The sequence below is a fragment of the Dasypus novemcinctus genome, chromosome 15, assembly GCF_030445035.2.
Source record: "Dasypus novemcinctus isolate mDasNov1 chromosome 15, mDasNov1.1.hap2, whole genome shotgun sequence".
Taxonomy (NCBI): Eukaryota; Metazoa; Chordata; class Mammalia; order Cingulata; family Dasypodidae; genus Dasypus; species Dasypus novemcinctus.
Genome location: NC_080687.1, coordinates 18,694,461 through 18,721,291, shown reverse-complemented (window position 1 = coordinate 18,721,291; position 26,831 = coordinate 18,694,461). Strand labels below are relative to the sequence as shown.

Sequence of the window (26,831 nt, the reverse complement as noted above, 5' to 3'; positions counted from 1 at the left end):
ATTTTTGTATAAGGTGTGATACAGGGGTCCTCTTTCTTTCTTTTGGATACGGATATTCAGTTCTCTCAGCATCATTTGTTGAATACACTGTTGTGACCTAGCTGGGAGGGCTTGGCAGCCTTGTCAGAAATCACTTGACTGTAGATGTTAGAGTCTATTTCTGAGATCTCGATTCGGTTCCATTGGTCAATCTGTCTGTGTTTATGCCAGTATCATGCTGATCATGCTCTTTTTACCACTGTAGCTAAGTAATATGCATTAAACTCAGGAAGTGATAGTCTTTCAACTTCGTTACTTTTAAGAGACATTTTTGGCTATTTGGGTCCCTTTAACCTTCCAAATAAATTTCAAATTTGGCTTTTCCACTTCTGAAAAAAAAAAAAGCTGTTGGGATTATTATTGGGATTGCATTGAATCTGTAAATCAGTTTAGGTAGAATTGACATCTTAACAATTTAGTCTTCCAATCTGTGAACATGGAATATCTGTCCATTTATTTAAGTCTTGTTCATTTTTTTTAAAGCAATGTTTTGTAGTTTTCTGGATACAGGTCCTTTATGTCCTTGTTAAATTTATTCCTAAATATTTTATTCTTTTAGTTGCTATTATAAATGGAATTTTTTTCTATTTTCTCCTCAGATTTCTAGTGCATAGAAATGCTATTTTAATAAAATTTTTTTTCTGAATTTACACATACATTTTTTAAAAAGACTTATTTATTTTTCCCCTCCTTCTCCCCCACTCCTACTGTTTTTGCTGTCTGTGTCCATTTGCTGTGCGATCTTCTGTATCTATTTCTCTTTTTGCCTTCTCTTCTCATTTTTTCTCCTCTAGGATTCAATCCTGGGGACCTCTGATGTGGAGAGAGGTTCACTATCAGCTGCACCACCTCAGATCCTGGTTTCTGCTACGCTTCACCTTGACTCTCCCCTTTGTCTCTCTTCTGTTGCGTCATCATCTTGCTGCATGACTCACTTGGGCGGGCACTCACCTTGCCGCACAGGCACTCACCTTGCCGCACGGGCACTCACCTTGCCGCACGGGCACTGGCTCACCACGCAGGCATGCTTCCTCTTTTCACCAGGAGGCTTCAGGGATTGAACTCAGGTCCTCCCATATGAGAGGCAAAAGCCCTATCACTTGAGCCGCATCTGCTTCCCTAGAAATGCTATTAGTTTTTGTGTATTAAGCTTCTATCCTGCCACTTTGCTGAATTTGTCTATTAGTTCTAGTGGCTTTGTTATGGATTTTTCAGGATTTTCTAAATATAAGCTCATATCATCAGTGGATAGTGGAAGTTTACTTCTTGCTTTCTTATTTGGGTATCTTTTATTTTATTTTTCTAGCCTAATTGCTCTAGCTAAAACTCCTAGCACAAAATCGAATAACAGTGGTGACAGGACATCCTTGTCTTGTTCCTGATCTCAGTAGGAAAGCTTTCAGGCTTTCGCTGTTGAGTACAATACTAGCTGTGGTTTTCACATACGCACTTTCCCATATTGAGAAAGCTTCCTTCTATTCCTATCTGTTGGAGTGTTTTTATCAAGAAAGTGTTGTATTTTGTTGAATACTTTTTCTGCATCAATCAAGGGGATCATGTGAATTTTCTTCTTCAGTTTATCAATATGGTGCACTACACTAAAAGATTTTCTTGTGTTGAACTCACTCTTGCACACCTGGGATAAAAACTACTTGCTTGTGTGTATAATTCTTTTAATGTGCATTTGGATTTGGTTTGCAAGTGTTTTGTTGAGGATTTCTGTGTCTATATTCATTACTTATTGGTCTATAATTTTCTTTTTTTGTGGTATCTTTATTTGGCTTTGTTATCAGAGTGATGTTGGCCTCATAGAATGAGTTTGGAGTATTCCCTCCTCTTTAATTTTTTGGAAGATTTTAAGCAGACTTGAAGTTGTCTTCTGGGATTTTTGGGTAAAAGTCCCCTGTGAAGCCATCTGATGCTGGGTTTTCCTTTTTGGTAGGTTTTTTTATTACTGACTCAATATCTTTGCTAGTACGTGCTTTGTTAAGATGGTCTATTTCTTCTTGAGTCAGTGGAGGTGGTTTGTGTGTTTCTAAGAATTTGTCTATTTCATCTAAGTTCTCTAATTTATTGGAATATGGTTGTCCACAGTATCCTCTTATGGTCCTTTTTATTTTAGAGGGGTCAGTAGTAATGTCAACCTTTGCATTTCTGATTTTATTTGTATCCCCTCTCTTTTTTTCTGTGTCTGTCTATCCAAAGGTTTGTCAATTTTATTGATCTTTTCAAAGAACCAATATTTGGTTTTGTTGATTCTCTCTATTGTTTTTTTGCTCTCTATTTCATTTTTCCCTGTTCTACTCTTTATTATTTCCTTCCTTCTGCTCACTTTGGGTTTAGCTTGCTCTTCTTTTCTAGCTCTTCCAGTTTTGAAGTTACTTCTCTGATTTGAAGTCTTTCTTCTTTTTAATGTAAGCATTTAGAGCTATAACTTTGCCTCTCAACACTGCCTTTGCTGCATCCCGTAAATTTTGGTATGCTGTGTTTTCATTTTTGTCAAGATAATTCATTATTTCCTTTGTGATTTCTTCTTTAACCTATTGGTGTTTAAGAGTACACAGTTTATTAAGTTCACAACTTTTACTATACACTAAATTTTTTTTAAAAGTACACGCTTCACTTTCCACATACTTGTGAATTTTCCATTTCTCTCTCTTTTGATTTCTACCTTCATTCCTTTGTGGTCAGAGAAGATACATCATATAATTTCAATATTTTTTTGATTTATTGAGACTTGTTTTGTGACTTAACATATGGTCTATCCTGGAGAATATGCATGTGCAATCAAGAGGAATGCATATCCTGTTTTTGTTGGATAAAGAGTTCTAAATATGTCTGTTAGGTCTTGTTGGTTTAGATTATCACTTAAGTCTTGTATTTCCTTATTGATCTTAGATTGGATGTTCTATCCTTTACTGAAAGTGGTATAGTAATGTCTCCTACTATTAATGTAGAACTTTCTATTTCTCCCTTTAAAGTCAGTGTTTGCTTCATATTGGGGGGGGCTCTAATGTTCAGTGCACATATATTTATAATTGTTACATCTTCTTGTTGAATTAATCCTTTTACTGGTATATAATGACCTTCCTTGCCCCTTGTAACTCTTTTTGACTTAAAATCTACTTATCTGATATTATTATAGTTAACCCAGCTCTCTTTTGGTTACTACTTACATATTTTTTTCCATCCTTTCACTTTCAACCTACTTATATCTTTGAATTTAAGGTGAGTCTTTTACAGATAGCATATAGTTGGGTCATGCTTCTTTATCAATTCTGCTAACGTCAGTCTTTTGAATGAAGAGTTTAATCCATTTACATTTAAAGTTACTACTGAAATACGGGACTTTCTTCTTCCCTTTTGCTACTTATACTTTGCAAGTCTTCACATCTTTTTTGTCTCTCAAGTCTTCCATTAATGCCTACTTTCTTTTTTTATTATTATTTATTTTATTTCTTATTTCTCTCTCCTTCTCCCCTCCCCTCCACCCCAGTTTCTGTTCTGTGTCTATTTGCTGCGTGTTCTTCTTTGTCTGCTTCTGTTGTTGTCACTGGCACAGGAATCTGTGTTTCTTTTTGTTGCATCATCTTGTTGTGTCAGCTCTCCGTGTGTGCAGTGCCATTCCTGGGCAGGCTGCACTTTCTTTCACGCTGGGCGGCTCTCCTCATGGGGCACACTCCTTGCACATGGGGCTCCCCTACAGGGGGACACCCCTGCATGGCATGGCACTCCTTGTGCGCATCAGCACTGTGCATGGGCCAGCTCCACATGGCTCAAGGAGGCCCAGGGTTTGAACCGCAGACCTCCCATGTTGTAGACAGATGCCCTAACCACTGGGCCAAGTCCACTTCCCTGTGCCTACTTTCATAGTTATTTGATTTTTGTGTGTTGTAACATATTGGGTGCCTTCTCTTTTCTATCTGACTATATTTTTCATATATTTTCCTTGTTATTACTATGGGTTAAAATGTAACATCCTGAATATATAACAATTATACTTGGTTTGATACCAACTTAGCTTCAACAGCATATATATATACTTTTCCTAAATCCCTACCCCTCCACTTTTTTTGATACATATTACCACTTATATCTTTGTATATTATATACCCAAAGACAGTCTCACTGGATATAAAGTTCTTGATTGGCAGTGGTTTTCTTTTACCACTTTAGGTATTTCGACCAACCATCCACTTGCCCCCATGGTTTCTGAGGGCAAACTGGAACTCAATCTAACTGAGACTCTCTTGTCGTAACATGTTGCTTTTCTCTTGCAGCCTTCAGAACTCTCTCCTTGTCCTTTACATTCAATAGTGTGATCAGTATATGATAGGGTGTGTTTTTCTTCATGTTTATCCTGTTTGGTGTTCTCTGGGCTTCTTGGATGTGCATATTCACATCTTTTGCCAAATTTGGGAAGTTCTCTGTCATTTCTTTCAATAAAGAAATGAAGGAAGGAAGGGCTTCTGCCCCTTTCTCTATTTATTCTTCTTCTGGGACTCCCATAATGGATATAGTGGTCTGCTTGGTGTTGTTGCAGATTTTCTTAGGCTCTTTGCACATGTTATAATTCTTTTCTTTCTGTTTCTCTGCCGGACTCAATTCATTGTCTTGTCTTCAAGTTTACTGATTCTTCTGCCAGCTTTAATCTACTGTTGAAATTTACTGGACATCTTTCATTTCAGTTATTGTAGTCTCCAACTCCAGTAGTTCTCTTTGGTTCCATTTTAAAGTTTCTATGTCTTTACTAAGATTCTCATATTGCTCATTCTTTGTTTTCCTGATATCCTTAGGTTTTCTCTGTATACTTAATTTCCTTGAGCATTTTTAAGATCACTTTTTAAAAGTCTTTTTTTTTTCTTTTTTAAAGATTTATTTATTTATTTATTTCTCTCACTTCCCCGCCCCCCCCCCCCCAACCCCGGTTGTCTGTTCCCTGTGTCTGTTTGCTGCATCTTCTTTGTCCGCTTCTGGTGTTGTCAGCAGCACGGGAATCTGTGTTTCTTTTTGTTGCGTCATCTTGTTGTGTCAGCTCTCCGTGTGTGTGGCACCATTCCTGGGCAGGCCACACTTTCTGTCACACTGGGCGGCTCTCCTTAAGGGGCGCACTCCTTGCGCATGGAGCTCCCCTACGCGGGGGACACCCCTGCGTGGCACGGCACTCCTTGTGCGCATCAGCACTGCGCATGGGCCAGCTGCACATGGGTCAAGGAGGCCCAGGGTTTGAACTGCAGACCTCCTATGTGGTAGACGGACGCCCTATCCATTGGGCCAAGTCTGCTTCCCAAAAGTCTTTTTTGGTATGTCCACATTCTGGTCTTCTTCATTGATTTTTCTGTATTTTTATCCTCTTCCTTTGGATGAGCCACCCTTTCCTGTATGTTTTGTACTCTTGTTGCACACTGTCCATTTTAATATTTTAAAATGTGAACTCTGGGGTTTATCCCTAATATGGCTGCTTCTTGATTTTGTAAGTAGCTGGTGATAAGAGATTTTCTTTTTTTGTTTTGTTTTTTAAAGATTTATTTATTTATTTCTCTCCCCTTTCCTCCCCTTCCCCCAGTTGTCTGCTCTCTGTGTCTATTCATTGTGTGTTCTTCTGTGACGGCTTCTATCCTTATCAGCGGCACCAGGAATCTGTGTCTCTTTTTGTTGTGTAATCTTGTTGTGTCAGCTCTCCGTGTGGTGCGGCGCCATTCCTGGGCAGGCTGCACTTTCTTTCACGCTGGGCGGCTTTCCTTATGGGGCACACTCCTTGTGTGGGGGGCTCCCCTACATGGGGGACACCCCTGCGTGGCACAGCACTCCTTGCACACATCAGCACTGCGCGTGGCCAGCTCCACATGGGTCAAGGAGGCCTGGGGTTTGAACCGTGGACCAGAGAGAGATTTTCTTGAGCTTCAGTTCTCCTATCAGGAAGGTCTGACCAAGGTGAATGCAGTGTTAGGGTCCTCCCTGTCTTTTCTGTTCCTATGTCTTGTCCTGGGTTTGTGCCTATTAGTCATTTTGGTGTTCCTCTGTTTACAAGAGTTTGAACACCTGCTCTGTTTCCTAGGAGACAGACCTCCCTGTCCCAGGTATTTAAAACAGGCAAGCCTTTGCCCCAGACTTTCTGCTTCTTTAGTTTCTCATACTCCTTTCGTGTCTCAAACTGCTTTCACCTGGAGGGCAAATTCTGGTAGGGGGTCACTCTGAGAGGAACTTTCCAGGTCAGTCTTTCCCAGCTAGAACAGGGCCAAGGACCCAGGAAGGGGCTGCAGACAGGCTCCAACATGCCATGGGAAGGGAATCAGGAAGGGCACCAGGAGCTTCTTTCACAGCTCCCCAAAGATGAACTATCTTGACCTGCTTGGAAAAGCAGACCTTGAACTTGTCCCCCTGCAGCTCTGAAGAGGCTAGTATCTTGAAGTCTCCTACTGATCCCTTTGTCTGGGGTCAGCTGGAACAATGGTTGCCCTCAGAACCAGACTCCCAGCCATCCAATGTCACTCATCAAAAGGCACCGTCAGCGATTGGCTGTGCCCATCCCTGGTCTTAGGAAAGATTTTTATGCCCCTTTCTGTCACCAGAAAGCTAGTGAGGACACCAGGGCTGCCTGCTGCAAGAGTGGGGGATGGGTGCCAGTAACCCCCTGAGTGAAGAGAGAAATTTACTGGTCTTTACCATAATTTACCAGCTTCTTCCGCATGCTTTTCCCTGAATGCTGTACAGTGTTCTACTGTCCCTGGAGTTGTTTCAGATAGTTTCTGCATACTTAATGTTGTTCAGGTGTGGACCAACTGATTCCTGGAGCTCCCTACTCTGCCATCTTCTCACAATCCTCCATTTCTGTCTATTTTTGCGTCATATATTGTGGGGCTCTGCTGTTGGGTATGTATAGTTCATAATTGTATCTTCTCAATGGATATACTCTTATGAACATAAAATTTCCTTCTTTATCTCATAACAACTTTTAAAAAATTTAGTTTGGTTATCTATTTATATGTATATAAAACAAAATTTCCACATCACCTGTTTATATTGATCCAAGATTTTGTGCTTGTCTTTTCTTATTTTATTCAGTACCTGGGGAATCTGATTCTTTCCACTACTTTACCTCTACTTAATGAACACAGATCTGCTTCTCCAGCTGCCACCTATCTAAGGTCGTGGATACTTATTTCCACCTAAATACACAACCACAAACCTCGAATGCTGGGAATCCTAAACTAAATCCCTTATCTTATCTTCCTGTTTCCCCAGTCCGAAATTTGCTTCTTCCCCGCTTCCAGAATTTCCCTCATTTTGTAGTTAAATGGCAGTAACGTCCACCCGCCCGTCCCAAGTTGAATTCTGGAGTTTTATCCTCCTTGGGAATAGCCGGCCTAAAAAGGGAAACTGAAAACGTCCAGAACCCGCGGGCTGACCCTGGAAGTGAAACCAAAAGCGCCGGGCGCTGGGCCCTCGGGACGCGCGGAGCGGCGGTGGCGGCGGCAGGGGCGGGTTCCGCGGGATCGCACCAGCCCAGCCCAGCCCGGCGCGCCCGGGTCAGCCTGCGAGCGCGAGGCTGCGCGCGCCCGAGCGGAGAGCGCCGGGAATCGGGCGGCTGCTGGAAGCGCCCTGAGTGCGGGCGCGCCAGAACCCGAGCACCTGGAGCAGGCGCGGACCCTCTGCCAGGTGTGTGGGCGTCCGAGTGGGCCGGGTCGCAGCCATCCCGGGCGGGAGGGCCCTCTGCGGGGAGAAGCGCGCTCGCCCCAGCTTTCCGCTCCCACCTTGCGGCGCCGTCGTCTTGACTGCGCTCCGCCCTTGGCGCCTTAGGGGCCTGCTGGCCTGGGCGGCCGGCGCGACGGCGCGGCCGGGCTTTCCAGAACCGTCGGAAAGTTCAGTGCGCCCCAGGGACCGCGGCCCGAGCAAGGCCGAGCCCCGCGCGCAGAGGACGCGGAGGGGTGCAGTCGGACGCCGGCCGGGACCCCTCCCCTACTCGCAAAAACGAAAGCTAGATTTCAAAGGAAATGTGTGCCAAAGTACAATTTTGACAGTATTTCATCGGGAAACATAATCCAAACGGGTCTTGAGTAATCGGGTAAACAATAATAGGAACACGCAACGTACTTGTTCACATACAAAGTCGAAAACCTTTAAATCACTTAGCCAGTTCCTGTGAAGAAGGCACCATGACTCACTTGTGGAGTCACGAGAGTCACGAAAGCCAGTAGACTTCAGCTTCCGGGCAAAGAGGCTCAGCGGAACGTTCCAGCTCTGGCACTTTCCAAGTGGTGCTAGGATAAGGGAGCTGTTAAAGGAACTAGGATCAGCTAGGGTACTGCGCGGTGCTTCCCTTGGACCTGATCTGTGCTGAGGCCCAGGGTGGCGTGGGGGTGGGAGTGTTACCAAAGCGATGCCTTTGCTTCTTAGGGGTTCAGCAGGCCATGTAGAGAGGTGCGGTAGAAATCCCCTTCGAGTCCAAATATGCAAATAGTGTCAGAAGGGTTTTCTCTAAGTCTAGGTTTTATTGAATGCCTACTGTATACCAAAAGTGGTCTAGCTTCTAGAATTACAAAATGAACAAGGCCTGGCCCCTCACATAGCCCTGGCCTTCCTGCAGAATCTGTGGTTGGACAGTGGTGTGTGACGACACTGTGGGCCCTGGAGCCACCGGGTGCTGGGCAGCTTAGTCAGCAGGTAGGAAAGACTTTCTGGATGGGGCCACCCCGGAACTGACTCTTTAAGAACGTAATGCCTGGGGCTGTGGGAGAGAAGGAAATGCCTGTTCTAAGACTGGGGACTCTGGAAGCAATAAGCCTTTTGCTCCCAACAGCAACTGTTTATAGATAGAGTAGCCAGGGATTTTTTAGAGGGGGGTGATGAGTATCTCCTGGGCTGGGGCCACACCTTATTGTCCTGTGTCCCTGGAACAGGGCCTGAGGGGTGCAAGACACTCAGTGAATGTTCTTTCAGAAACCGGCCGGGAAGGGGCGGACCGGAGTGACTTGTGCAGATGTAGATGTAGAGCCTGACTGAGGCCTTCCCCAGTGTCTGTGCAAATCTTTATGCACGTAACAGGTAGTCAGTGAAAACATAAACAACCTCTGGCTATTGTGTAAGTGGTTTGAAAGGCAGAAACTACTGGTAGCCGCTTGTCAGGAGGTGTTATGCTAGTCCAGTTGAGTGTCTGCCTGAGCCCAGACCTGCGCCAAGGCAGTGGGCTGAAGGTGAAGGGGGCTTGGAGAGATGGGGAGACTGTAGCATGACAAAAGTCAAGGCCAGGGAAGCAGACTTGGCCCAATGGATAGGGCGTCCGCCTACCACATGGGAGGTCCGCGGTTCAAACCCCGGGCCTCCTGACCCGTGTGGAGCTGGCCCATGCGCAGTGCTGATGCGCTCAAGGAGGCCCCTGCCACGCAGGGGTGTCGCCGGTGTAGGGGAGCCCCACGCGCAAGGAGTGCGCCCCATAAGGAGAGCCGCCCAGCGTGAAAGAAAGCGTAGCCTGCCCAGGAATGGCTCCACACACACGGAGAGCTGACACAGCAAGATGACCCAACAACAACAAAAAAGAAACACAGATTCCTAGTGCCGCTGATAAGGATAGAAGCGGTCACAGAAGAACACACAGCAAATGGACACAGAGAGCAGACAATGGGGGGGGCAGGGAATAAATAAATAAATCTTAAAAAAAAAAATGAAGTCAAGGCCAGACTTGTGAGATTTCACAAAACTCAGTGCCTCAGTTTCTCTACTTCCTATGTCCCCTCAGGTGCAAAAAACAGGCCAGGGATTTATGTTAAAAATGTTTATACTCTTTGATTTGGTAATTCCATTTTTAGCCATCCATTCTGTGGAAACAATGGCAGGTTTAGTCAAAATGTATATATATATATATATATTTTTTTTGTCTTTATTTTTTTAATATTACATTAAAAAAATATTAGGTCCCCATATACTCCCCACCCCCAAAATGTGTATATAAACAGCTCCCCCAAAGTGAATTTATAAGACTGAACGATTTAAAATAAACCAATAGCTGATGACTTGGGAGGAGTTAAATAAAAACAAAGCTTATATAGTCACCAAAAATATTTTCAAAGAATATTTAGTAATTTGGGGATTTTCTTGATAAAAGCCAAAAAGAAACTATCTATAAAACTAAATGTGTAATATTAATCAGTAGTTTATATTTCATAAACTAACAATAAATATAATGCTATAGGAAATAATACTGTGAAAAGAATTATCAAAATATCAACAGTGGAGTTATTATCTCTGGATGCAGGGAATATGGATCCTTTTTTTTAAACAAGTTTGTTGAGGCATAATTTACATACCATTAAATGCATTCATTTAAATTAAATGTACAATGATTTTTAATAAGTTGTACACCATCCCCACAATCAGTTTAGAAAATTTCTATCACTGTGGGTGCTTTTCCTTTTTTTTTTATATTCTATAACTATACATATTTGGGAGGAAGCTATCTTGAAAAAGATAAATGTATAGTGATTTTCTAATGTATTAGGAAAGGTAAGCAAAATGAAAAGTAATACAATTAAGTAAGAATAAAAATTTTTCAAATTCTTTGACTCAGTAGTTCTACCTAAGAATTGTTTTCTAAGAAAATCCCTGGGAATACAAACAAAGCTTTACATATAAAGATGTTCATCCCACCTTTGTGATACCAAAAATTAGAAATAATTTAATTGTCCAACAATAGAGAAATAGTTCATTTATGGTATAGCTCTAAAATAAACTATTAAAAAATTTCTACAAGAATGTTTAATAACAAAATCAGAATAGGTATTGTATATATAGTATGATTTCAAGTTTGAAATATAGTCCATTACAGTACATATACTTAGAGCAGGGGTTCTTAACCTTTTTTGTTCCATGGACCCCTTTGCCAGGAAATAGTGGGAGAGAAGGGCAGGATGAGTTGGAAAGAGAGGCCAGACTTGAATGGGGATAAGGAATTTGCAACTTATTGGAAATGTAATTTCACAGAGGATTCCTCATGCTGCAGGCTGGAAAAAGATGGGAGGCAGAGAATGAGCAGGAGCAGGGAGGCAGGTCAAGACTGATGGTGATCGTGGTTCAGGTGAGCCTGCCACAGCCATGTAGACCATGGTGGCAGCAGCAGGGCTGGAAAATTGTGGATAAATTAGGTTGCATTTAGGAGTAGTGGTGACAGGGGATGCTGATGGCTAAAGGGACATGGGAGGGAGAAATCAGGGCTGGCACCCAGGTTTGTGGCTTGAGCAGCCAGTTGGATAGTGGCAGGCATGGACCAAAGGGACACTGGGGAAAAGCCCAGGTAGGGGATAGGGTCACGGGAGGTGCTTGTGAGCCTGGAGATGGTTTCCAGGGAGGCAGTGGGCATTTGTCTTGGGTCAGGACTTAGATGGGTGCAAGTTGTCAGAGATGTGATCCAGAACCTCTGGGAATGAATGCTGTGACCTAAGCCAAGGGAATAGAGCGCAGAGTTCAGCCTTGAAGAACTGGATGTTTGGAGTGCAGGTAGAGGAGAAGGGGGGCAAAGAACCTTACATATGCCATCATCAACTCTAGCGTCAGGGATTTTGTGCCTGTCTTAGTTGGCCAGGGCTGCTAGAACAAAGGTAACAAAACTGTTGGCTTAAACAACAGGAATTTCTTTTTCTCAGTTTTGGAGGCTAGAAGTAAAAAGTCAAGGCATAAGCAAAGCCATGCTTCCTCTGAAGTCTGTAGCATTCTGGTGACGGCTTGCTTGTGAACCATTCCTCAGTCTCTGCCTCTGTCTCTCTCCCTGTCTGTCTCTTCCTCTCCCCTGCATCCAATTTCCTCTGCTTATAAGGACTCCAGTCATACTGGATTAAGGTCCCCCCTCTTTCAGTTTGGCATCACCTAACTAATAACATCTTCAAAGGTCCTGTTTACAAATGGGTTCACATCCACAAGACTGGGGGTTAGGACTTGAACTTGCCTTTTGTGGGGGACATGGTTTGTTCCAGAACAGTGCCCAAGAAGGTTGGGAAATACTGCATATCCTGGGGAGAGTAACGCTGCCCTGTATGGCAAGAAAACCATAAAGGACACTTGTTGACCTCCATTAAAGTAACTTTAGTCCAAGGAAACACTATTCAAGTAAAATTAGCTTACTTTGGGTAACTCTGTTAGAAATGACTATAATTTTTAAAACCATTGAGAATTAAACAGAATAATTTACCATTTATTAGTCTATTGTTAAATCCACTTAAAAATTTCTTTCAATTAGAAATAGGTTTATTTTTCTTAGAAGTAATTCTTTTCTGTATGTGGGAATGTATGATACAGTCAAATAAATTACCTTTGAGTACATTCAAAAATATACAGCTGTCTAAATGTAAGTTGGCGGCGGACTCGGCCCAGTGGTTAGGGCATCCATCTACCACATGGGAGGTCCGTGGTTCAAACCCTGGGCTTCCTGACCCGTGTGGAGCTGGCCCCCATGCGCAGTGCTGATTCGCGCAAGGAGTGCTGTGCCACGCAGGGGTGTCCCCCGTGTAGGGGAGCCCCACGCGCAAGGAGTGCACCCTGTAAGGAAAGCCGCCCAGAGTGAAAGAAAGTACAGTCTGCCCAGGAATGGCGCTGCACACATGGAGAGCTGACTCAGCAAGATGACGCAACAAAAAGAAACACAGATTCCCATGCTGCTGACAACAACAGAAGCGGACAAAGAAGATGCAGCAAATAGACACAGAGAGCAGACAAGCAGGGTGGGGGGAGAAGGGGAGAGAAATAAATAAAAAAATCTTTTAAAAAGAAATAAACATAAGTTGCTTTCTTTATTACTAATTGTTCAGTATTTCTGCAGGATGGCTTAAAAGAAACCCACGTAATACCTAATGAAAGAGCCCCTTTGAATTTATAGAAGGGTTATATATAAAAATCCATGGTATCACTATCACGTAATTTTAACTTTTAATTTAGAAATTTTGTAAGTGTTTTTATATTCTTCAGCCACACTTGATCTGCAACTGATATTTGTCTGTTTTCATTATGATATATATTAAAAGCATGTGCAAAGGGAGTTTTGGTGTCATAATATCATCCATAAAAGTTAGAAATGGTTCTAAAACTAATGTACATATTGCAAGCCAGAAGGAATAATGTTCAGTTTTTGTGGTTATAACATGACTGCTATCTTTTTAAAAAAATTGCCAATTTTCCCACAGTTTGCATGAAAACAATACTAAATTCACTGTCATTTAGATTCACTGAAAAGAGAATCCTTAAAAACTGTGCCTTAAATTTTTTTTTCTACAGGATGACTGTGGGAATCTTTGCAGATTGTACCTTCTGTTTGAAAGTCAAGCACTTACCGCGTCAGCAGAAGCAAAAGCTGCAGACTGACATTTACAAAAATGGTGGCAAAATTTCCTTTTTACTAAATCCTCCGGTACGAGAAAATTTCAAAAGAACTGTATGTTCAACATCATGCATTAAAGGGAGCATGGGTCATGGTTGTAAGAGTGAGCAGAGAAATGTAGCAGCACAAGAGTGCCTAGGAATCAAGAGAAACTGACAGCAGCAGCAGGCAAGAAGCTAGGCCAAGGAGAGGCAGGCGAGGGGACACAGCTTGCCCCATCTTCAGCTTTGGTTCACTGTCAGACAATCCTAGATGCCTGTGGATCTGATATTAGAGCCCAGCTGAAGACACAAATTGTAACAACTTCAGGCCAACCAAATCTGTTTTCAAAGGAGAAAAGCCATAGTGCACAGCATTTTCAAAAATAACGCAGTGGTCACTCAACAGTTTATTAATGCTGAGTGATACCTATAAGTGTGGGTCCTAAAGGATAGAAAAACGCAGTGTAAACCAAACTTTGTATTTCTATTCATGTTGTTTGTTTAAAGGCTGAAGGAAGCTATCTTCCATTTCTTGAACTTAACTGTAGGCCTGACAGTTTTGATATAGAATTTCACAGCTGGATGAAATCTTGAAAATAATCAAGGCCAACCTCTTTTTTTTTTTTTTTAACCACCTCATTTCAAAAAATAAAAGTTGAAGTCTAAAGGGGTGAGTTACTGGGCTGGGAATGGAGGGCCTGGCCTTCAGTGGTTCTCCCCTCAGCTGATCTGGCCAGCTCAGGGGTCTGACCTTCCTGAGAACCCACAGCCCGGGGGCTCAGCATGGGCAGACCTTGTAGATTCTGTGAATCAAGTTCAGCTCCAGCAGGAGGTGGAGCCTCTTGAAGTTTCGTGGTTTGCCTGTGAATATCAGAAATGGAATGTCCCTATAACTGATGTACTTCCCTCACAGGGCCACCCTCAGTTACCTGTTGTTACCATTTCTGAAGGTGAATCAATAACTCCACCTGTTGTAACTTCCAGTTTATCTCCTGGATGGAGCATGCCAACAAAGTCCCTAATTTTTAGAAACTCTCACCTGCTGTAGTGCAACATATTTAGAGATTATTTTGTCAGTGTTTATAGACATTGAAATCTGTAAACCAGCTACTCCGAAGGAGACAGCTCTATAGGTCATGACGAGGGTTGATCGCCAAAATAAATCATGAGTGGAAAAGTGAGAACAGAAGAGTGTGTATGGCATGCTATTTCAGTTAAAAACAAAAAAAGTGCTCTGTATTTATGTCTTTGCCTATGCATAGAACCTCTCTAAAAGAGTATACCAGGAAAGGAAACTTTGGGAAGAGGAACTGGGAACTGAGGTGGGGAAGGTGTTAATATATTACTGTTATTATTCTACTTTTTAGATATTCTACAATGTGCACATACTATTTAGTCAAAAATAAATTAACGTGGTGACTAATTATCAAATTAAAACGATAAAGAATAAATACCCTGTGAACCTTTCATTTCATTCCTAAGGAAATAATTGAACAAGTGCACAAAGATGTTCATCACAGCATTGTTTACAACAGTGAAAATTTGGAAACAACATCTAGAGTTGCTTAATCAATTATGGTACATCCATACTCTTTAAAACTTTTTTTTTAACTCTTATGTAAATGGAAATTATGTTATTTATAAAATTTTTAGAAATCAAGACTTTTTAAGGGTGGAAATTATAGATGCAAATAATTTATTTAAATTTTGATTCTACTAATGCATAATGAATTGATTATGTTTTTCTTAGTGCACACATGTGATCTTAGACAATGTTGATGTTCTGAGTGAGTATCAACTGAAATCTCTTCAAAAAAAACATATCCATATTGCAAACCCAGATTTTATATGGGAATCTATCAAAGAAAGGAGACTTTTGGATGTCAAGAATTATGTTACTAATAGATCACTAGACATCATGCTGCCTCCTGGTCAAAAAGCAAGAAATTTAGGTAAGTATTTATTTCACATTACACATTAAATATAGCAGAGATGCTATGGTAAATATTTTGGTTTGTTGAAGATATTGTAGATAAAGGATTTTCCAAAATGCTACAAATTTAATAAATAGACTTCATGTTACTTCAGAAAATGGGCAGCAAAAATAGTGAAAGACAAAAGACTGCTTAAGCAATAGAAATACAGCCAATTCTCGTTATTTGTGTTAGTTAATGTTCTGTAAAGCTGCCTCAAACACTGAATTAGTGAACCATTGCTCCTAAGGGAAATACGTGGTTAGGTTCTTGTGAGCCTCTGGTCACATTTCATCAACCAGTCAATACATAACCTTGTTTCGGTGTGTGTTTCTGTTTAAAGACACCTTATTTAATGTATATTATTGACTCATTAACATTAACATTATTTCTATAACTAATGCCTGATCAAATCTTATCTAACACATGTGTTTTCTTCTTAGGGAACATCACACGCTTCATGCACTTAGGAGCACTAGACAGCACTTCAGCACTATATTTGGGGGCAATTTTTTTTTTTAAGACTTATTTTTTTATTTTTCTTCCCCTCATTGTTTGCATTTGCTGTCTGCTTGTCTTCTCTTTCGGAGGCACCAGGAACTGAACCTGGGACCTCCCATGTAGGAGAGAGGTGCTCAATTGCTTAAGTCACCTCAGCTCCCTGGTTTGCTGTGTCTTCATTGTTTTTCCTCTTTGTTTCTCTTTGTTGCATCATCTTGTTGCATGAGCTCACTGCACCTGCCCATCACGCCAGCTCTCTGTCTTGCTCATCTTCTCCAGGAGGCACCGAGAACCAAACCTGGGGCCTCCTATGTGGTAGGCGGGAGCTCAGTTGCTTGAGCCACATTTGTCTCCCATCTTGGGGACCATTTTACACGGTGAAATCACCAACAAAAAGTACAAAAATATGAAAATATGGCACCTAATATCCTGGAAAAAGGATGCTTGTTTATATCCTGAATGTTGAAACAAGAATGCAGAGTGTGGCTCTGTTTGACCTTAGCTGGGACTATGCACGTAGGGTAATTCAGATTTTTCGCTACTCTGCCCATGTCCACAACAAACCATGTAAGCTCCACAAATATTGATTTGGGGATTACAAATATTTTAGTGAGTAGGCAATTTTGCAAGCACAGAATCTGTGAATAATGAGAATGGCTGTAGATTTCTCAACATCCAGTCTAGTGTGGTCAGATTCAGAATGACTACAAAGACCCTGACAATCTCAAAAAACTTGAGGAGTACTTTTAGCTGGGAGGGGGATACACTTAGTGTTGGAAAATTATCACCAGAACCTAATGACTGTGGAAATTTTATGATCAGCATTTTGTTAACTCAGATTCTATTTTGGAATCTGGCCAAGAAGAAGAGACAGTCTTTTGGTCATAGAGAAATGCATTTCTACTAAATCAGATCATAAGTCAAGCCAGTCTGATCAATATTAATTTATATTAAACACATATTTGATAGATATTATAATAAATACACTGGCATGGCAAAGCCTCTTTAGACAGACACTTGTCCAGACATGTGACTATTGTCATCAGACTTTCTTACTATCTCAGAGAATGGTGGCTAAAGGAGAATTGGGCAGGATAAAGATTCTTTTCACATTGTAAACAGGTTTTTCAACATCCAGAATAATACAAGCAGATTCAGACTGCTACAAATAAATTGATGATCTTTGAAATTTTGATGATATAATTAAAACTAGGAAAAAGCCCTTACATTAAAAGTTATTCCTACACTGTAATGTGATAGTGTTATTGTTCTTCTATAAGAAAAATAATAAAGTAGAAATGGCTCAGCCTCATGTGGGAACCTTGAATTTCTGTTCTCTAAACTAACAGTTCCCAGTAGCTTCATTTGTGGCATGAAAATACTCAGGAACCCATCCTGGTTCTACTGTATGTTAGAAATGCATTTCATAACCATGTGTGACATAATCTTTGGGGGAAAAACCCCACGCTATTCGAAAAATTTTGTGCCACTCCATATACCCCACTCCTTTCCCCTGATCACCCCCCACCCCCACCTCTTTCTTCTCTTAGAAACTCAAGCCCCCTTGCCCCTTCCTTTTCACACACCTCCTTATCCCAGCCCATGGCCACATCCCCACCCTAGACTCCTCCCCAGCCCTGCTCTACCTCCTCCTGCATACCCTAAGTGCCCCCCAGGGGACCAGGATATGAAGATGCCCTTGATGTGCTTCTGGATATTCCTGCATGGGTCTCCAGGTCACCTAACCACCAATGTTGAGTGTATTTTTGGAAATTTTACAAAGGATTTTATTCATGTAGTTCATGACTATATAAAAGAAGGCCTATGCTTCACATTCAGTGCAATCAATCTGGTTGATAATCTTCTGCCTGAGGATTTTTCATCCTGGTCCCGATTTTTCTGGAGTTCCTTGGGAGCCTGTCATATTGCTGCCTACTTGGGAATCGCTTTATTTGCTTTTTTTTCAGCCGGAGCTCTGTCCTTGCTATAGAGCCTCAAATATATCATGCCAATTAGCAGCCAGTTTTGTTGAAGTCAATGAAATCCGTGGAGGAAAACACCAAACTTCTAGAGAAAAGGCAGAACGAGTCTATCTGATGAAATAAATAAATTTAAGGATAAGCTCAGGACCTTGAAAGGAGGAATGAAATGCTGGGGGCCATCCTTGAGTATACCAAACTACCCTGCATAATGAGAGACTTCTGAATATAAACAATCAAGACTTGATAATGAAGAAAAAAAAATCACACCAAGGTGAAATGATGTATTTTGATTACTGCCATGGGCATGACCAAGGTCAAAATTGCCCTTCACAAAGCTGTAATCACTGAGGCAAAAACTAAGTCAGAAGGTGAAAGGGTATGGAAGGTCAATGCTCAGCTAAAGACCAAGAAGGAGCATTTGCAGTAGGAAATTGAATGCCAGAGAAAAGGGCACACTGAGTTATAGGAACAAATCAAAGCCTTAGAAAACATGCAGAAACTTTTGGAAGGAGCTCCTGGTTAAAAAAGATAATAATACTGTGCTTTATTGATTGCATTTCCAGATGGATTGGGTCTATGAAAGTGTGTCTCAGGACAAACACAGCATGAATAGAAAACTGGCAGGCAGGTGGCCTGTGGTGGCTTGGAGCTGTGTACCCTAGAAAAGCATGTTCTTAAACTTAATCCATTCCTTTGGGTGTGAACCCATTGTAAATAGGACCTTTTGATGAGGTTACTTCAATTTAGGCCCAACTGACTCCTATTACTGAAGGTGATATAGGGAGGATCACAGAGAACGTCAGAGGAAGCAGCCATGAGCTGAAAGGAGAGAAAGGAAAACTCTGGAGAGGTGACCATGTGCCTTACCATGTGATGGAAAAGCCAACACCAAGGATTTCCCTCAGCCAGCCCCAGATACCACAGTCTTCTAGGGCAGTAGTATCACCTTGATGATGCCTTGATTTTGGACTTCTCCTAGCCTCAAAACCGTGAACCGATAAACTCCCATTGTTTAAACCAACCCATTTCATGGTATTTGTTTTGGCAGCTAGGAAACAAAAACATGACCTAAACAGGAAGATGAAAATTCAAATGGCAGAGATGATGGATGTCGGGCAAAAACTACCATATCAGCAATTAAGGATGATGTGAAACAATTAAAATTTCAGCTAAGAGCCTTTATGTCCACTAAATGTAACCTGCAAGAATATAAAGAGGTATTGGAAGGCAAATGCTTTTTACTGAGTTCTGCAAAAGCTGCAAGAGAAGCAGAATGCAAAACCCTAAGGCTGGAAGTAGAGATTCTTGAGAAAATCTGTGAGCAGGGCTGCGGAACTGGAACTGAAACTGAAAGTGCATGAGAGGCAGGAAAGCCAGATGTGACTGTCAGCTGCAGAAGAAAAAGCCAATATGGCTGTAAAAGTCAAGAACTGCAAGTGAAGAATTGAGGAAATGGAATAAAACCACCGCAAGCAGAAAGCTCATTCAGACATTGGATTGCTCTTCAAGGGAAGAAAGCTCATGAGAACTAACTCTGATCCCATGCTTTAGAGAAAGCAATGGTTGAGCATTCCCAGGAAGCTGCCTACATGGAACACAGATTAGAAATAGCCCCGAATAAGCTTCCAGAGGGAAAGACTTGACTCTCAGGACCCTCCAATGAAAAATCCAGGACCTGGTGCAGCTCCTGTGAGGAACAGCACCTCTAGAAGCTCATTCCTTGCTGAAGAGACACAAGAGGGCAGGCAAACTTTCCCCAGAGCATGAGGGCATTTCCATTCCCAGTTTGTAATCTTTGGCTGCATCTCTAGAAGCTGTTAATATGGCAGCAAGAGGGCCTCCTCCTCAGAATCACCCTTCATCCCCAGTGTTGAGATATGGGATACCGTCTCCCTCACGGACTTCACTGCCTCAGCCTCCTCCATTTGGACAATCATTTTGACATTTGAAGAGGACTCTTGGGTGGTCAGCAGGCTGTAGCTATTATAAAGTTAGCGAAGTGGTCAGATCTGCCTTATTGAATGAAGATTTTGCCTGTCCAATCCTCTTTCCTCCCCCTTTAATTTTTCCTAGGTGTTACCCCTAATAAACTTCTTTTTATCCTAAAAAAAATTAAGCCTATCAATGTGTTTCAAATAATTCAGATTACATTAGATTTTTCCTCTATGCCTATTAAAGTAGAATTATTTCTTCTCAGTATCTTATACTCCTGTTTTCTCATTGTATGGCCCTTAAATCACCAATAACTACAGCTAATTTGAAAACACAAGACATCTTAAGAAATAGTATGATATGAAAAATGTGTTCCATATTCAATAATCTTAGCAATTTTGACTGTTCGTAACTAATGATAATCAGTCTTTGAGTGATAAATAACTGCTCCTTCCTACCCTCCAGACATCAGGAATTTAAAAAAAAAATTTTTTTTGTAGTAAAATACATAGAACACAAAATTTCCCAGTAGCAGGTTGACATAGTTATGAATTCCAAAAGTAGGTATTGGATAATGTTTGTAAACTGGTCTGAACCTGGGCATGATTAAGTTATGATTAGGGCTTTGATTGGGCCACATCATTAGGGCATTGGCATGGCAAAGGACAGAGTTATGGGTTTTTGATTTTGGAGTTTGATGTTGGAGTTTGATGCTGAAGCCGTAAGCTGAAGAACCAGGAAGAGAGGAACCCTAAGCCTGGAAAGAAGCAAGCCCTGAGAAGAGAGGAACCCAGGAACTCAGGAAGCCTGAACACTTGTAGATGTTGGTAGCCATCTTGCACCAACATGTGAAAATAGACTTTGGTGAGGGAAGTAACTTATGCTTTATGATCTGCTGTCTGTAAGGTCCTACTCCAAATAAATAACCTTTGTAAAAACCAACCAATTTCTGGTATTTTGTATCAGCACCCCTTTGGCTGACTAATACATTCCCTTTTCAACCAATCCTAACTATATAATTCAGTAATATTAATTACATACACAGTGTTGTGCTGTCATCACCACCATCCATTGCAACTTTTTCATCACCCCAAACAGAAACTCTGTACCCATTAAACAATAACTCCCCATTCCTCATCTCTCACCAACCCCTGGAATCCTCTAATCTACCTACTGACTATGAATTTGACTAGTCTAAATATTTCCTATAAGTGGAATTATACAATGTTCTTTTTTTTTGTCTGGCGTTTCTCACTTAACATGTTTTCAACGTTCATCCATGTTGTAGCAATTATCAGAATGCCATTCCTTTTTTGCAGCTGAATAATATTCTATAGTGTGTATATTCCATATTTTGTTTTAAACAAGTGGTTTGTTTGTTTGAATTTTAGACTTGGAAACAGATGATCTATCCTTGGACAATTCAACAGAGAAGGAAAACGTTGTAGAACCTGCCAAGTAATCTATTTCTTTTTTCCCCCCCCTTTTTTTTTTTTTGGTACCACTATCCTTCCGTTATCCCTGCCCCAGTCCTAAGCAACCACTAACATTTCTTTAAAAAAAAAGTTAATTAATTTTAGAGAAGCTTTAAATTATATAAATGTTCATAAGAAGTATAGGGGAATCCCATATGCCCCACTTCCTCTCTCCCACACTTTCCCACATTAACTACATCCTGCATTAGTGTGGTACATTTGTTAAAATTGCTGAACACATATTGAAGCATTGCCCCTAACTGTGGATTATAGTTTATATTATAGTTTACACTCTGCGCAATTTTTTAAGTTATGACAAAATGTATAATGGCCTATGTCTGTCATGCAGGACAATTCCAGTGTCCCACAGATGCCCCCATTTTACACCTGTTTTTCCTCTCCCTCTCCTCCAAACCTCTGGTGGCCACTGCCTCCACATCAATGATAAAAGTTCTTCATTGCTAGAATAACAGTAAGTCTATAGTAGAATAATAGTAAGTCTACTTTAATCCATTGTTCATTCCCCAGTCTTGAGGATTTGGGGATGGTGGTGCCCACTCTGCCACTAATTGAAAGGGGCTTAGATCCTGTGGAGCAGATGGATGGAACTATCTTGCTTGCAGTTGTAGACTCTCTCTGTTTCTTGGGATGGGCTTTGTCTGCCATAATCTCCTTGTTAGTTGTCCTTGGTGAGTCCAGTGAACTGAGAGTAGGTGTTGCAACTCTGCTGAGATTCAGGGCCCAACTGGCACATGGATGACCAAAGATTTAAGTCTCTTGGACATACACCTATCAAGTATGGTACTAACTCTAGGTTCATGTAGAAGGGGCAGAAGAGCCATGTGTAGGGAAACCACAAATGAGTCCAAATCTGTCACACTGGGAACATAAATTCCAAGGTAAGGCCCACTGTCAGGGTGCCAAACTTCTGAGTTATCTGCCAAATAATCTATTTCTGATCATTAAGACTCTGTGCAGTGTTGGCAAAATGTTTTGTAAACCTAAGCACAGTGTTAGCACACTCTTTATATATGAATTTACTTTTTGTAATATTTTGATTTATTTTCCATATCTTATTTAAGACTTTACTTCAACTACTAGAATAATAATTGTTTTCTATCTTTTATTTCTATATGAGATTGGACATAATTGTTAGATTAATTGGTCTTAAAAGAAAAAAATCACTGGCGATGAGCTTTGGGAAGCCTTCTCACTTTGTACTGGCTAAGGATACAGGTGTCTGTATCTGTATCTTTCCTTACCCAGCTGGCCTCTTTCCTCTATGTCTCCTGCTTGCAATACAGACTTCCTTACAATGCACACTTCCCAGTATTTTTAATCAGAGTTGGAGAATTTGTAGACTAGGAATTGACTCATTTCATACACTTTTTTTAACCATTTTTAGACTACCTAAAAGGAGACATTAGTTAGAGACTTATACTTCATTTTGTAAGGAATTAGGAGATTCACAAAAAAAATTTATAAAAATTCTGTTTGCTGAAAAAATCCATTTTAATGTTAAAAATTTAATCATGGTCAATTTCAGGGTTTATGAAGAAAATGCTGAAATTCCTTATTTTCCTCATGATTTTGAAGTTGCAAAATATAACGCTTTGGAAAAAGTAAGTCCCTCATTCCTTTTGGGAAAAAATAAACTTGTTTGAATGTCTCCTGATTGTCTTTCCTGTTCAATAATTTTCTCATTGTTTTGAAAAACTGCTCATATCCTGAATAACTATTCCTTAATCTATAAGAGCTGGGTTTTAATAGTCAAGAAAACTTTTGCATTTTAAATGTAATTTTTAATTTTTAGTGTTTTTATTATCAAAGTAATATATGCTCAAAATAAAATATAAACAAAGAATATTACTATAACATTAAAAATAAAAATTCCTCCTCTTAGTTAATTTCTTGTATTTTAAAAGTAGATTTGACACCCAAGTATTGATGACCAATCCTTTTTGCATTTACAAATTTTAAAAAAACTTCTTTGAAAATCACACGAATGTGAATGAATGCTAGAGTTCAAAATGTAGCTCCATTTTTATTTTTTAGATATATTCATAAAATATAATTTGAAAATAACATTTCCCTTTAAATAAAGAAAGCATGATAAGTGATACAGTTTAAACATATACAAATGTATTGATAGGGAAAATACCAAAATTTTAATAGTTATTATATATTGTAGCCAGACTTCAGGTGGCTTTTATTTTCTTTCACACTTCTCTGTATTTTCTAAATTACATCTCCAAATGGACAAATGCAACTTTTATATTGTAAAATATTTTAAAATGGTCTGTATGGTTTGCTGCGTAACTAATGTAGTTTCTGTTTCTGCAGATTGGGGCAAGGGAAGGTGAGAACATCGTGGTGGTAGAGCTACAGTGTTCTCAGGATCCCCAAGACCGTTCTTTCCTCATAGCCGCAAAATTCCTCTCAGCTGATGGCACTGAGGTAATTGTCTTTATATTGAGTCCTATGTGTTTATTCACCCTATCCATCATTAATTTCCTTAAAAAGCAGTTAAGGACTAGACATAAAAGGACAAATATCATGTGATTCCATCGTACGAAACATCCAGAATAAGCAAATTGATAGAGGCAGAAAGTAGATTGGAAGCCTGATATATATCACCACATGGATGACCTTAAAAACCTCGCATTGAGTGAAATAAATCAGACACAAAGGGATGAAGTTGTGCGATTCTTTTATATGAAATAGCTGAAATATGCAAACTCATAGAGACAGAAAGTAGAGTACTGGCTACCAGGGGTTAGGGGAAAAGGGAATGGGGAATGAACACCTCATGGATGTCAGGTTTCTCTCTGGGGTGATGGGAAAGTTCTGGGAGTGGAGGGTGGCGAGGGCAGTGCAACATTGGGAATGGAATTAATCCCACTGATTTGAACTGCTTGGGAGTGGTTGACGGGCGAAAGTTAATATTGTAGATACGTTTCCACAATTTTTTAATAAGAAAAGCAATTAAGGAGACAAGGACAATTAAATGCAATACATAATCCTGGGCTGGATCTACTCATGGAGGAGAAAAAGCCCCAAAGGACATTATTGAGACATATGAAAAAATTGGAATATAGATTATAATCTTTATGTTTGGAACTGTAAGCTAATGTTAAAGTTCATGAACTTGATAACTGTACTTACAGTGGTTACATTAAGAGGGTATCCTTGTTCCTAGGAAATGTATATGGAAATACTGTGTGTTCAAGGAGTGTGATATATACAACCTACACTGAAATGTTTAGAATATTGGTAGATAAAGAGAGTAAGAGAGTGATAAATGGAATAATAGAAAGATGGAAAGAGATAGAATGATACGGTAAATACGGCAAAATGTTAGGATTGGTGGATCTGGGTAACTTGGGGGTGCAGTAGTATATGTTGAAGCTCTCTGAATGGGTTTTGTATTATTTTTGCAACTGTCCTTAAGTTTGAAGTTATTTTTAAAAAGTTTAAGAAAAAAAATCACAGAGCTATACACCAAATAAGTCAACTAATTGTATGATCATTTGAAAATAAAGTTAAAAGAAGATTTGGGGGAGGGGGAGGGTTAGATTAGAAGTTATCAAGGGACATGGGGCAGGGAAAGGGGAAGTTCTTGCTTAATGGGTGTAGAGTTTCTATTTGGGGTGATGAAAAATAAATGTTTTCATAATGTAATTTAAAAAAAATAAATAAATAAATAAATAAAAAAAAAATAAATGGATGGTGGTGCTGATAGCATAGCATTGTGAATGCAGTTAAGAGCACTGTGTGGTACACTAAAATTGTTAAAGTGGGAAGTCTTGTGTTCTATATATGTTACCATGATAAAAAATTAAAAAAAAAAAAAGGAACAAATTACTGATATGTACACCTTGAATGAATTTCCAGGGCATTGTGTTAAATGAAAAGAGCCAATCTCAAAAAGCTACATACTACCTTATTCCATTTATACAACATTATTGAAATGACAGAATTACAGAGATGATGTTAGGGATGGTGAGGGAAGTAGAGTGGTGAAAGAGGTAGCAGGAGGGAGCTCTTTGTGTTGATGGATTAATTATTTATCTTGATTGACTTCACAGTTACACACATCTGCACATGCAATGAAGTGGTATAGAACTACATACACGTACACGCATACACACACATACACACAGTTGGTTAATGAACAACCCATCTGTTAACATCTTTACCTCCTACCTAGTAAATAGTTTTGGGAAGAGAAAATGTGCCCTCTTTTGAAGTGATAAAGAGAACAGAAAAGCACAGGGTCCCTTTCATAGAAAATCAGTTACTGGTATGCAGTGCATGTGCCAAATCGCTGATGAAATATTTCCCAATATATACATCTCTAGAAACAATTCATTGAGTAGACTTTATTAAGCATCTGTTATGTACTAAGCAATCTCATAGGAGACCCAAAAGTTAAAAAAAATACATGGCACCCTGCCTTTTAGAATTTACCATCTGGGAGGGAACAAAAATGATAATTATAATCCATGGTAAGTTGTATGGTATTGCATTTTATATCAAGTATTGTGAGCTCATGGGTCAAAGATGGCCTGGGAAAGTCAAGGAAGGCTTTGCAGAGGACTGTGCCCTTTGAAGTAGGTCAATATCAAGTCAAGAGCACAATTCCAATCTAAAGTGATGAAGCAAATTTAAATTCAGAGATATGTTGATTTTTACATTTATTTTAAACACATCTGCATAATCACATTTTTTTTAAGATTTTATTTATTTATTTCCTCACCCCCCCTCCCCTTGTGGCTTGCTTGCTGTCTGCGCTCTTTATCCATTCGCTGTGTGTTCTTCTGTGTCTGATTGTCTCCCTTTGTTGTGTCATCTTGCTGCACCAGCTCTCCGCAGGTCAGCTCTCCATGGGCGCCCGCCAACTTGCCTTCACAAGGAGGCCCTGGGAGGCAAACCCAGGGCCTCCCATATGGTAGGTGGGAGCCCAGTCAGTTGAGCCACATCCACTTCCCCACATGCATTACTTTTGACTGTTAAAACTTAAAGACAGAATTCACCAGCAAAAATATAAAATAAATAATAAAATAAATTCAAAGTCAGTGCCTAAAGTTCAAATAAAATGTTGCAACTCCCATCAGGATGTCTTCTGAATTAGGCTGTCCGACTTTCAAATCTACCATGGGCTCCCATGGTAACTGGAGGGGTAAAGGCCGAGGAGAAGCAGGTCCCAGTAGCACCAGGGCATGGGGGGGGTCCTCAGCAGTTCCTGGAGGCTCAAGAGCTATTTGCCCCAGGAGTCGGCACAGGTGCTGGGGAAGGAGACAGACCTCATATGGTACAGGATGCTGCTGGCATAGAAGCCCCACCCACGGGAGCCAATATCTCTAGTGACATTGGCCCAGCTTCCAGATGCCGCTGGGAAGTTCCCAGTTACTGGAGTCAGGGCTCTTAGTGCAATGCTGAGGCCTCTTACCAGGTGCTTAGGGTTCAAACCTAGAACTCCCAGTCCAGATGTACATTACCAATCCAAGGTCACTATTACCTAAGCAGCTTTCCTTATACCACAGCTGACATTCCACCTTTATCAGGTTTCCATTAGAACAAAGCTA

The 26,831-nt window shown here is 40.5% G+C and overlaps 1 protein-coding gene across 2 annotated transcripts in view; it reads left to right on the top strand.

The window, feature by feature from the left end:
* The first annotated feature begins 7,457 nt into the window (after positions 1-7,457).
* Positions 7,458-26,831, top strand: part of PARP4 (poly(ADP-ribose) polymerase family member 4) — a 90,874-nt gene continuing 71,500 nt past the window's right edge. The window contains exons 1-7 of one of the 2 annotated variants that reach the window (XM_071208196.1): positions 7,514-7,698; positions 13,297-13,429; positions 15,131-15,332; positions 21,160-21,226; positions 21,593-21,715; positions 22,790-22,865; positions 23,587-23,700. Coding sequence is in view for 1 of the 2 variants with exons in the window: in XM_004446705.4 (XP_004446762.2) it covers positions 13,298-13,429; positions 15,131-15,332; positions 21,160-21,226; positions 22,790-22,865; positions 23,587-23,700 (591 nt within the window). In the remaining variant the exon portion in view is untranslated. Of the gene's footprint in view, positions 7,699-13,296; positions 13,430-15,130; positions 15,333-21,159; positions 21,227-21,592; positions 21,716-22,789; positions 22,866-23,586; positions 23,701-26,831 lie in introns of both variants that reach the window. The other variant, XM_004446705.4, reaches the window with a different exon arrangement.